Here is a 12,749-nt window from a genome sequence, read left to right as displayed (position 1 = left end):
TTCGTATTTGCTATGGTATTCTTGTTCATCATCGGTTGAAATTTATTAAATTGAACTCGATTCAAAATTAAGTGGTGGATTTCTCTGTAATGAAAATTTAGCTTTCATTATCTAAATTAGAATTTCAAAACAATGCATACCCGAATGAAATGATTCAAATATTTCAAATGATTGTTATTCCGCAAATATAGCTATAGCTAAATATATTTATTGGGTTGAGTTATTCTCATCATAGACATCGTTACAATTTTAAATTTTTAAAAAAATTCTATCAAGACGTGTCAATACGAAATACGAAGTTACGTATAGATCAATTAAAAGTTATTATTATTATTTGGAAATTTTGTGTAATCATTAGAATTAAAATGGATTCAATTCAGCAACCCGAATATTTACGTTACGAAGAGTTAATAGGAACTCCATTCCAGATTTTTTTGGAAAATTTCCGTGAAAAAAGAAGATACAATCAAAACTTGATCAGCCGCGGCGAACCAAGATCAAACGAAGAAGCGGACAGGAAATTTCCAAAGCAAAAATGTCCACTGGGAGATTGTAGTACTCTATTATCCACCGCATTTTCAATGCATAGACATATAAAGAATATTCATCCTACTTATTTCAAGGAAAGACGGTAAATAAAAAATTGATAAATTTTAATACAAAATATTGACATGATTATCTTTTTTATAAGTGAACAATATTGGCTACATAAATCATCGCAACAAGCATCGAATATTCAACAATCTATAACTAATTCTTTAATTATCGATGAACAAAATGATTTATCATCCACCGACAATCATGAAATAGATCAACCACTATGTTGTTCTGAATTGGTTGATTCAAATGCATCAATAATCGATTTTTCTTGTCAATTTGATGTCAATCAAGAACATTCCTATGCTAGATCATCAAATGAACAACCATGTTGTTCTGATTCGGTTGATTCTAACACATCAATTATGGATTTTTCTTGTCAATTTGATGTCAATCAAGAACATTCCTATGCTAGATCATCAAATGAACAACCATGTTGTTCTGATTCGGTTGATTCTAACACATCAATTATGGATTTTTCTTGTCGATTTAATGATAATGATGACCATTCCTATGCTAGATCATCAAATGAACAACCATGTTGTTCTGATTCGGTTGATTCTAACACATCAATTATGGATTTTTCTTGTCGATTTAATGATAATGATGACCATTCAGATACAATTTTTGATGAAACGGATTTTCATATTTCGTCTGATGAAAATGAAGAAGATTTAAAAGCTATTGAAGAGTTGTTTTCGAATTCATTTAATGATGAAGAAGAACAAATTACAAGTTCATTTTATGCTAAAAATGTTGAAGTGTTACCACCTGGTAATTTTTTTTATAATGATTAAGGTTTAATTTTTAAAATTCAATCTTCGTCTCAATCTAGAGGAAAAAAATTAATTGATGATTTTATATCGGAAATCATCAGAACTAAGGTGAATAAATCGATAGCCGATAAACATGCTGTTGCTTATGGAACTATTGTAGCCAAATATTTTATAATGGCACGGAAAAAAAAATTAATCGTCCAAAATATAATGGAAAAATACTGTAGTAGTAGCTACCTTCAAAAACAATTTCTTTTCCAACAAAAAAATCACATCAAACCTATTACGATAATAATACCAAACTTAAAAATCCAGTATTTTTCGATAACAAAAATTATAAAAAATGTTATTGCTCAACATCCATTTTTGATTGCCGAAATATTGAAAGAAAAAGATCGAATGTTCATTCCTGAACCTCAAAGAAATCATTTTCTCATTAAAAATGAATTAGATACTACGGACTATAAATTATTCCAAAGATTAAAAGCTAAATTAAGAATTGAGATTGCATTGGACGATTTTTCATTTATGGGCATAACCGGGAGAAAATTCTTAGCTGGATACATGACAATATCAAATCTTCCGTTTATCGAAAGAACCCAACGTGGCCAAATATTTATGTTTTTATTAGCTAAAAGGCCTGTTGAACCAACTACAGATGTGATGAATAAAATATTAAATCCATTTGTTGATGAAATGAAAAAATTAGAGATTAATGGATTGAATTTCGATGGTTATAATGAGAAGATTTATGTAACGCTTTCAAGCGTAATTTGTGACAATCTTGCTCAACACGAAGTTTTGGGACTTCCTTTGTCTTTTGGAAAAAGCAGTCAATGTAGAGATTGTTTTCAAAAATTTGAAAATTATGCAAACATAAGGTCGCATTCAATCATCAATTCATCTGGTAGTGATATTGATTTATTTTGTCATAAATATGACTTTAGAGAACCTAAACCTTGTGTTTTGACACGACTGGACGGTATTACTCGGTACAATATCATGCCCCCAGATTATTTTCATGATTTATTTGGTAATTCTCTATTATTCAATTAGACTTAATTAAATTATTTTTTTATTTCAGAGGGCTGCATCAAACAAATTATAAATCTATTAATCTTTCCGATGATAGATAATGATGAAAAAAATTTATCAAAAATCATCGTCAAAACAAAATTAGAAGAATTTCCATTCTATCATGGAAAAGTGTCTATTGATTTTGAAAAAAATGATCAAATAAAGTTATATGGCACCGGAATGCTGGTGAGTTTTTTTCCATTTATTAAACACTATCTCTAATTTCCAATTCAAAATCAAACAGCGTGGTGAAGCATTCATGCGACTAGCATGCGTGTTTTTCGATGAATTCAACACATTCTTAACTGGTCGAGAAAAACAATTGTATAGAGACACTATTGAGTTTATACGATTGACAGGCCAATTAGAATTTGATCGTTTAGATCTTGATCGAATGAAAAGTTTGAGTAGATCCATCATTGATTCATATGTGTCAATCGTTAAGGATAATTCATCCAAACTCAGTGTAACATATAAACTCCACAAATTGTTGCATTATGCAGATAATATTTTAAAATTCGGCCCTCTGTTTTTGTCGAATTCGATGAGATTCGAACGATGTCATCAGACATCGAAAAAATACGGTCGTGTGATGAATTGTTGGGTATCCCCAGCTAAGACATTGTCCAATCGAATGTCGATGCGTCAAACTTTGGTGCTATCCCAACAAATCATCGACAAAAAAAAGTGGATAAAAAAAACATTTATTACTGAACAAGAATCAATCAACTTGAATCTAGAAGTTGCGAATGATCAAGGTGATTTTCTTCTTGGTAAAAACGTTATTAGAAGATTGAAGGCTCCAGGATTCAAACCTAAAGTTTGGATCGAAGGTAAGGAGTTTTTGATTCAACCGGATTCCAAACAACTTTTCCTTAGAGGAAATATTTGGTTGGAAGAAAGAAATCAGGACAAATTATCTATTTATGAAAAAATCACTTTTCATAAGCAAAATTGCATTGTTAATCATTTGAATTTTTATCATATTAACGATTATATTTACAAAACAAATGATAATCAAGCATTTGTAATTCGCTTTCATTAATTTCATTTCCATTTTTTTCTCGTATCGAATTTTATGTTTGTTGTGAATCTGGTTGAGTTAAACCTTGAAACGTTTTTATCAAGAAGAAACTCGCCTTGGTCATTTGCTACTTCTATTAGATTGATTCTTTGTTTTTATCCATTCACTTTGTTTTTATCCTTTCATTTTGTTTTTATCCTTTCATTTTGTTTTTATCCATTCACTTTGTTTTTATCCTTTCATTTTGTTTTTATCCATTCACTTTGTTTTTATCCTTTCATTTTGTTTTTATCCTTTCATTTTGTTTTTATCCTTTCATTTTGTTTTTATCCATTCACTTTGTTTTTATCCTTTCATTTTGTTTTTATCCTTTCATTTTGTTTTTATCCTTTCATTTTGACGATGATTGATTGGGATAGCACCAAAGTTTGACGCATCGACATTATTATTTTTTATTTATTTATTTAATTTTATTATTATTGAATTCATACTATCATCGATAATAATTATTTAATAAAAATTCATTCTATATGTTACATTAAGTTTGGATGAATTATTGATTGATATATAAGAATCTAGAATGGATCGAAACAAGATCTAAACGATCAAATTCTAATTTGACTGTCAATCGTATAAACTCTCTTGTAGTATCTTTATATAATTGTTTTTCTCGGCCTCTTTATAAAATTGTAAATTATTATCATCATATGCAATGAACACACAGACATTTACACATTTTTTAAAATCTTATAATTAATCAAATATTATTATCAATTATTATTATTATCATCATATGCAATGAACACACAGACATTTACACATTTTTTAAAATCTTATAATTAATCAAATATTATTATCAATTATTATTATTATCATCATATGCAATGAACACACAGACATTTACACATTTTTTAAAATCTTATAATTAATCAAATATTATTATCAATTATTATTATTATCATCATATGCAATGAACACACAGACATTTACACATTTTTTAAAATCTTATAATTAATCAAATATTATTATCAATTATTATTATTATCATCATATGCAATGAACACACAGACATTTACACATTTTTTAAAATCTTATAATTAATCAAATATTATTATTATCAATTATTATTATGAATTAAATATTATTATTATTATTAAGAATTAAAGTACAATAAAATAAATTGAAGGAAATTACAAAAATGAAAGAAAAATAATTTATATTAATTATTAAATTACAATTAGCATATACCAACTGCAGTTATCATGGTAGTGTATACTTTAATACCAATTGCTATGGCATTTTGAAAGTAGTGCACTAGTATTTGGTATACACACTACCAATCAGTATAGCATTTTGATAGTAGTGTAATACCAATTAGTAGACTATACTGCCAAATGGCATGGTATTTCAATATATTCAAATGGTACGACACTACCAATTCGTATAGTCTACTACCAATTGCTATGATTTTTTTGATAGTAGTGTGCTACCAGTTAAAATAAAGCTACGAACAAGCAGTGTAAACTACCAGCTGGCAGTGTTTTTTTCATTAGTGTGCACTACCAAATGAAAAAAGCACTACTGCCATTTTTCTGTGTGTATGCAACGATGATCTAACGATCGTGTAACTTTTTTCATTTCTTTGTTTGCTTTCGATTTGTGTTTTTTGTTTTCGAAAATTCGTTGTTAATGATCAAATCAATCAATCAATCAATCGAATTGTTCAGTGTTTTTGCAGACCATTGTTGAAAACCTTTTTTTTGCTGCTAATAAAACTAAGTTTTCAAGAAAAAAAACAATGAAAATAATACCAACCGATACTGATGTGGATATTGGATTATTTCAAGATGATTTAAAAGATATTGATCAGGAATTTATTCCAAACATTGTTTGCATTTTTAAAATGTCTTTGGGTCGAAATAATTTTCTATTTATGACCAATGATGCAACCTATGCATATGGTGATGTAATATGCGAATGGCTATCGTTAGAACATGATCCCAAACGACCACAACAGATGGGCATTTTAAATGATAAGAAAATTATTCAAGTCGATTCCGGCAATGAATTTGTTGTCGTCTTAACTGATGATGGACTAGTGTATCTAGCCAGTGAAGATAGAGATTGGAAAACGAACAATACTTTTCGATTGATTTCTAATGGTAATGATCGTTTTGAAATGATAGCATGTGGGTGGGGACATTTGTTGTTGTTACGACAAGATGGCACTGTTTTTGCTTTGGGTTATAATAGATATGGTCAATTGACCGGTAATTCAGAGTCATCGTATGATGAACTTGTGAACACTGGTTTAAAAAATGTCAAAATAATAGCTTGTGGAGCTGGCCATTGTCTTGCTCTAACCAATACGAATGAAATTTATTCTTGGGGCTGGAATGACTATGGACAGTTAGGTCTAGGTGATACAAATGTCCGAAGAACACCTTCATTGGTCTCATTTCCTGATGGTTCGATTAATAGTCCAATCAAAAATATTGTGGCCGGTGCAAGTCATTCTTTATTTTTATTGGAGGATGGTCAAATTTTTGGATGTGGTTATGGTCAAAACCCTATTAATGATAATGAGCCAAATGCAAAAGTGCCGACGAAAATTCCCATTGAAAATTGTCAAAGTATGGCTTGTACAAATTATCTCCATATTTCATTGGCTTTGGATCATTCATCACATTATTATGAATGGGGTAGATTAAATTATAAAAAATTGTTACCACTCAAAAAATTGGACGGTCAACTGAAATCATTTGCAGCAGCATCAGCTATAGTAAATAAATCACCAATCACTTATGGCCTAACATCAGCCATCTATTCATTCGAATCGCATGATACAATATCAAATATTGGATTATTGGATAATCCGAATAATTATGATGTCGAGTTTATTATCGGCGACAAACGTATATTGGCTTGTAAATGTTATCTGAAAATGTCATCAAAATATTATAATCGAATGTTTTCGGGTGATTGGCTAGAAAATGATCAAGTGATTATTAAAGATTATAGTTATGATATCTATTATTCATATCTACGTATGTTACATACTGGCCGGATTCGAATCAATCAATCCAATATAGCCGAACTTATTGATTTGGCCAATTGTTATGGTGATGAACGATTAATGAAACATTGTAAAACATTCATACGAACGGATCTAAATGAACGAACTTTATTCATTTATTTTCCTTTGATTGATAAATATGAACTTAATGAAATGAATGATAAACTTGTCCAGCTAACCATCGAAGAGGTTTTACCGAAAATTACTAACAATCTTTTGGAAAACAATGAAAATATTAACGAATTTCTTAAATTTTTTTTGTTAAGCGATAATCATTTTTTGAAAAATATTTGTCAATAATATATTTTGATAATTAATAAAAAAATTTTGTCCCATATGCCTGTATTAACATTTCAATTTTGACAGCTAAAAAAAACGAAAAAAAAACGTGTTGCGCAAACGGTTGCGCACGTTGATGTTTTCTTTTCTTTTTTTTTGAGCACACATATGCAACGATATATCGAGTAACTTTATTTCTTTGTTTGCTTTCATTTTTTTGTTTTTTTTTTGTTTTCGAAAATTCGTTGTTAATGATCAAATCGATTGAATGATCAATTGTTCAGGTATTGTGTGCATTACATTTTGTGATTTGTTTGTGTGTTTGTTTTAGCAGACCATTGTTAATATTGTATTTTTGTTGCGAACAAAACTAAAATTTCTAGAAAAAAAACGATGAAAAAACTACTAACCGATACTGATGTGGATATCGAATTATTTCAAGATGATTTCAAATACATCGATCAGGAATATTTTCTAAACATCGTTTCAATTTTTAAAATAACAACTGCAAATTTGAACATTGGTTTCCTAGGCATGACCAAAGATACAATTTATGCTTATGGTCAAGGAATATGCAGATGGTTATCGTTAAAACATGATCCCAAACAACCACAACAGATTAACATTTTAAATGGCAAGAAAATTATTCAAGTCGAATCCGGCAATGAATTTGTTGCAGTTCTAACTGATGATGGATTAGTGTATCTAGCCAGTGGTGATTCAAGATGGAAAACAAACAATACTTTGCGATTGATTTCAACCGGTTATGATCGTTTTGAAATGATAGCAAGTGGAGTGTTACATTTGTTGTTGTTACGACAAGATGGCACTGTTTTTGCTTTGGGTGATAATACATATGGTCAATTGACCGGTAATTCAGAGTCATCGTATGATACTGTTGTGAACAATGGTTTGACTAATGTCAAAATAATAGCTTGTGGAAGTGAACATAGCCTTGCTCTTACCAATACGAATCGAATTTATTCCTGGGGCTGTAATAACAAGGGACAGTTAGGTCTAGGCGATACAAATGAACGAAGAATACCGACACTTGTTTCATTTTTTCATGGTCCAATCAAAAATATTATGGCCGGTGCAAATCATTCTTTATTTTTATTGGAGGATGGTCAAATTTTTGGATGTGGTCATGGTCAACGCCCTATCAATGATAAAAACCCAAATGCAAAAGTGCCGACAAAAATACCCATCGAAAATGTGCAAAGTATGGCTTGTAAGAATTATCAGCTTACTTCATATGCTTTGGATCATTCATCACAATATTATGCATGGAGTAGATTAAATAGTAGTGAATTATTCCCGCTCAAAAAATTGGATGGTCAACTGAAATCATTTGCAGCCGCATCAGCAATACAATACGCATTCCCAATCACTTTTGGTTTAACATCAACCATCTATACATTCAAATCAAATGATCCGATATCAAATATTGGATTATTGGATAATCCGGATAATTATGATATCGAGTTTATTATCGGTGACAAACGTATATTGGCTTGTAAATGTTATCTGAAAATTTCATCAAAATATTATAGTCGAATGTTTTCAGGTGATTGGCAAGAAAATAAGAAAGTGATCATCAAAGATTATTGTTATGATGTATATTACTCATATTTACGTATGTTACATACTGGCAATATTCGAATCAATCAATCCAATATAGCCGAATTTATTGATCTGGCCAATTGTTATTGCGATGAACAATTAATGAAACATTGTCAAACATTCATGCGAATGATTCTAAATGAACGGACTTTATTCACTTATCTACCATTAATCAGTAAATATAAACTTGATGGAATGAATGATAAACTTGTCGAATTGACTATCATAGATGTTATACCGAAAAACAAAAACAATATTTTAAAATTTTTGGAATGGTTTTTCGAACAAAAATCTTTTTGTAAAACAAAAAATTTGCCTTGCAAACGAAAAAAAACCAAACAAAATACACGATAACTGAAAAAGATTTTCTTTTTTGAAAATGATTCATTTGATAAATATAACATTTTCATTTTTTTTTTTTTTTTTTTTTTGGTAACATTGTTAATCATCATCATCATCAAAAATCATTGTTAATTTTGATAGATAACCAGCCAAAAATTTAATAATAATCTTTTGAAAAAAAATATTACAAAATTTCTTAAATTGATTTCATACGAGCAACAAACTTTGATTAACCCTAGAAGACGGATGTGGGGTCGTTTTTGACCCCAACGTCAGTTTTTTCTTCGCCATTCGAGAACCTCTTAACTAAAATTAATGTCATTCAAAACCACTGACTAATTTCGTTCATAGAATATTCTGTCCAATTTTCACTGTTTTCTGACCACTGGTTATGAAGATATACATCGATTCTCGGACTGAAGTCTATATGTGCATAACGTAAGTGCACAGCAATTCTCTATGGACTCGATGCATGTGAAATTCATACAATCTAATTTCTGTCAAAAAATCAAAATTTTTTTGTCGCTTCGAATCATTATTGGTATGATGGTGAAATGTCATTTAATGATGAAATTTTAAAATAGACAATATTTTTGAAGAGTAGAGAACAAAAATTTATTCTTTTTTCACTTTCAAGTTCGATTTAAAAGGATTTCAATTTGGGGTCAAAAACGACCCCACCTAAGTAACGACGCGAGTTTTGTTCTACTCGTAATGCAGGGTTAAATAAAATTTTGTCTCCACAATTTGGTTATTATTTTTTTTTTCGTCCAGTTTTTTCTGTTTTTGTTGTTTTCAGGAAAAAAAAATTTTTGTTTATACTTTTTTTTCCACATTTTTATCTAAATCATAAGTTATTATGGATGATGATATATATAACAAAAACAAACAAAAATTAGATGTTTGTTTTTTCAGGTGATTGGCAAGAAAATACTAATCGAGTAATGATTGGTGCTTATAGTTATGATGTATATTATTCATATCTAGGTATGTTACATACTGGCCAAATTCAAATCAATCAATTCAATATAGCCGAATTTATCGATCTGGCCAATTGTTATTGTGATGAACAATTAATGAAACATTGTCAAATATTTATTGAGAAATTTCTAAATGAATCAACCATATCTACTTATTTATCATTGATAATCGATTATGAATTATATAATTATGAAATGATTTCAAACAAATTAATAATATTCAAGAATATTTTATTAAAATTTGTTAATGATAATCTTTCAATGAATAGTAAAAATTTCATGAATTTTCTGGAATGGTTTTCTAAACATCATCAACAACAGCAGCAAGAGTAATTTTTGTTTTTTTGTTTGATAATCATCATTAAAATCATTGTTCAATGTATATGATCAACAATATTTTTTCATAATAACCCTCCATCGTCACATTAAATTTGTTTTTGTTTTTTTTGTTGTAATTTTCATTTGAAATCAATTAAAAAAAATTACATTTTATTATCCAATACGAGTATCTTTTTAAGATTTATAATTATCATTAATCATGTGCTTGATGATCATAAATTACAAATTAGCACAAAAGCAATATTCAATTAACAAATAAAATTTAAAAAAAAAAAATAATGTAACAAATAACAGGATCGCTACCCGCCACGCATATGTTTGTATGCGTCGTTTGTAAAAAATTTTGAAAAAAATTCCACAGGCTATGATTTTTTTTCTCGGAAACGCTGATAACGGACACTTTATATTTGTCGATAAAATATTTTTATTATGGCATAATATATGTAAACACCTTTATTTTAATTCAATTATCTTATGGTTAAAAGTTTTATTTTTTAAAATCTATTGCATAGTAATCTACAACAAAAAAAATCAAATATAATTCTGTGTATTTAAAGAGTGTTTGTTTTTGCATACATTGTCATTTGAGATTCTGTCTGGCTCAGGTATTGTGTGCATTACATTTTGTGATTTTCTTGTGTATTGTGTAGCAGACCATTGTTGAATATTGTTTTTTTTTTTGCTGAGAACAAAATTGGCTTTTCAAGAAAAAAACGATGAAAATAATACCAACCGATACTTGGGTGGATATCGAATTATTTCAAAATGATTTAAAAGATATCGATCAAGAATTTATTCAAAGCGTCGTTTCTATTTTTAAAATAACCCAATTTTTCGAAGAAATTGGTTTTCTATGCATCACCAACGATAAAACTTATGCTTATGGTGAAGCAATATGCGAATGGCTATCGTTACAACATGATCCAAAACGACCACAACAGATTGACATTTTGAATGACAAGAAAATTATTCAAGTCGATTCAGGTTACAATTTTGTTGTCGTTCTAACTGATGATGGACTAGTGTTTCTAGCCAGTTGTGATTCAAGATGGAAAACGAACAATACTTTTCGATTGATTTCCAAAGGTAATGATCGTGTTGAAATGATAGCATGTGGATGGAAACATTTGTTATTGTTAAGACAAGATGGCACTGTTTTTGCTTTGGGAGATAATAGATTTGGTCAATTGACCGGTAATTCAAGTTCATCGTATGATACTGTCGTGAACACTGGTTTGAATAATGTCAAAATAATAGCTTGTGGAGCGGGCCATAGTCTTGCTCTCACCAATACGAATCAAATTTATTCCTGGGGCTGTAATAAGTATGGACAGTTAGGTCTAGGCGATACAAATAACCGAAGAACACCTTCACTTGTTTCATTTCCCGATGTTTCAATTAATAGTCCAATCAAAAATATTGTCGGTGGTTGGAAGCATTCTTTATTTTTATTCGAGAATGGTCAGATTTTTGGATGTGGTTATGGTCAACGCTCTATCAATTATAATGAGCAAGATGCAAAAGTGCCGACAAAAATACCCATTGAAAATGTACAAAGTGTGGTTTGTAAGAATTATCTTTATTTTTCATTTGCTTTGGATCATTCATCACATTATTATGTATGGGGCGAACTAAATAATAAAGAATTGGTCAAGCTCAAAAAATTGCATGCTCGACCGAAATCATACGCTGCAGCATCAGCAATGTTACTTGAATCACCAATCACTTATGGCCCAACATCAACCATCTATTCATTCGAATCGCATGATACAATATCAAATATTGGATTATTGGATAATCCGAATAATTATGATGTCGAGTTTATTATCGGTGACAAACGTATATTGGCTTGTAAATGTTATCTGAAAATGGTATCAAAATATTATAGTCGAATGTTTTCAGGTGATTGGCAAGAAAATAATAATAAAGTGGTGATTGAGGCATATAGTTATGATGCATATTACACATATTTACGAATGTTATATACTGGCCGTATCCGAATCAATCAATCCAATATTGCCAAATTAATTGATTTGGCCAATTGTTATGGTGATGAACGATTAATGAAACTTTGTCAAACATTCATACAAACAGACCTGAATGAACAGACATTATCCATTTATTTTCCATTGATTGATAAATATGAACTTGATGACTTGCATGACAAACTTGTCCAACTAACCATCGTTTTACCAAAAATCCGAAATAATATTTTGGATAACAAAGAAAATATTATGAAATTAATTGGACCACTTTTTTCTGAACAACAATCTTTTTTTTTGGAAAAAAATAGTCAAAAGTGACAATCAAAAATGAATCTTTTAAAACCAGAATTTTTGCCCTTTTTTCTATTTGATTGCGTATACCGTATGTCGCATGTTGAACAAAAAAAAAAAAATATGCCTGCATTAACATTACAATTTTGGACAGCTAAAAAAACGTGTTGCGCAAACTGATGCGCACTTTAATGTTTTCTCTTCGATTTTCCTTTTTCGAGCATATATGCAACGATGATCTAACGATCATGTAACTTTTTTCATTTCGTTGTTTGCTTTAAATTTGTTTATTTTCTTACAAAATTTGTTGTTAATTATCAAATCAATCGATCGAATAATAAATTGTTCAGTGTTTTGGCA

General features: G+C 29.4%; 4 protein-coding genes across 5 annotated transcripts; all 4 read left to right on the top strand.

The window, feature by feature from the left end:
- The first annotated feature begins 300 nt into the window (after positions 1-300).
- On the top strand, positions 301-4,534 carry LOC113793090 (uncharacterized). Its single transcript, XM_075823316.1, has 5 exons — positions 301-631; positions 692-1,371; positions 1,435-2,406; positions 2,458-2,636; positions 2,695-4,534. Exons 1-5 carry the CDS (start codon positions 366-368, stop codon positions 3,493-3,495), a joined length of 2,898 nt encoding a protein of 965 aa, XP_075679431.1. The 5' UTR covers positions 301-365; the 3' UTR covers positions 3,496-4,534.
- Positions 4,535-5,007: 473 nt separating this feature from the next.
- LOC113797777 (RCC1 and BTB domain-containing protein 2-like) lies at positions 5,008-6,887 on the top strand. The gene has a single exon (XM_075823290.1). It carries the CDS (start codon positions 5,273-5,275, stop codon positions 6,848-6,850), a length of 1,578 nt encoding a protein of 525 aa, XP_075679405.1. The 5' UTR covers positions 5,008-5,272; the 3' UTR covers positions 6,851-6,887.
- A 105-nt stretch (positions 6,888-6,992) lies between these two features.
- Positions 6,993-10,269, top strand: LOC142645856 (RCC1 and BTB domain-containing protein 2-like). 2 transcript variants are annotated; one of them, XM_075823288.1, is made up of 3 exons: positions 6,993-7,113; positions 7,213-9,544; positions 9,782-10,269. In XM_075823288.1, the coding sequence occupies exon 2, from the start codon at positions 7,223-7,225 to the stop codon at positions 8,804-8,806; it is 1,584 nt and encodes a 527-aa protein (XP_075679403.1). In that variant the 5' UTR covers positions 6,993-7,113; positions 7,213-7,222; the 3' UTR covers positions 8,807-9,544; positions 9,782-10,269. The 2 variants fall into 2 exon arrangements, with proteins under 2 accessions (XP_075679403.1, XP_075679404.1); XM_075823289.1 differs by lacking the exon at positions 6,993-7,113 and having other exon boundaries at positions 7,127-9,544.
- Positions 10,270-10,668: 399 nt separating this feature from the next.
- LOC113792296 (RCC1 and BTB domain-containing protein 2-like) lies at positions 10,669-12,749 on the top strand. The gene has a single exon (XM_075823287.1). The coding sequence runs from the start codon at positions 10,830-10,832 to the stop codon at positions 12,414-12,416; it is 1,587 nt and encodes a 528-aa protein (XP_075679402.1). The 5' UTR covers positions 10,669-10,829; the 3' UTR covers positions 12,417-12,749.

Source organism: Dermatophagoides pteronyssinus, unplaced genomic scaffold, assembly GCF_027571235.1.
Source record: "Dermatophagoides pteronyssinus isolate colony J.1.1.1.1 unplaced genomic scaffold, Derpt_VIB-CSIC_2022.12 sq0025, whole genome shotgun sequence".
NCBI lineage: Eukaryota > Metazoa > Arthropoda > Arachnida > Sarcoptiformes > Pyroglyphidae > Dermatophagoides > Dermatophagoides pteronyssinus.
Note: the sequence above shows the minus strand (reverse complement) of the source record. Positions and strands in the feature narration are given on the sequence as shown.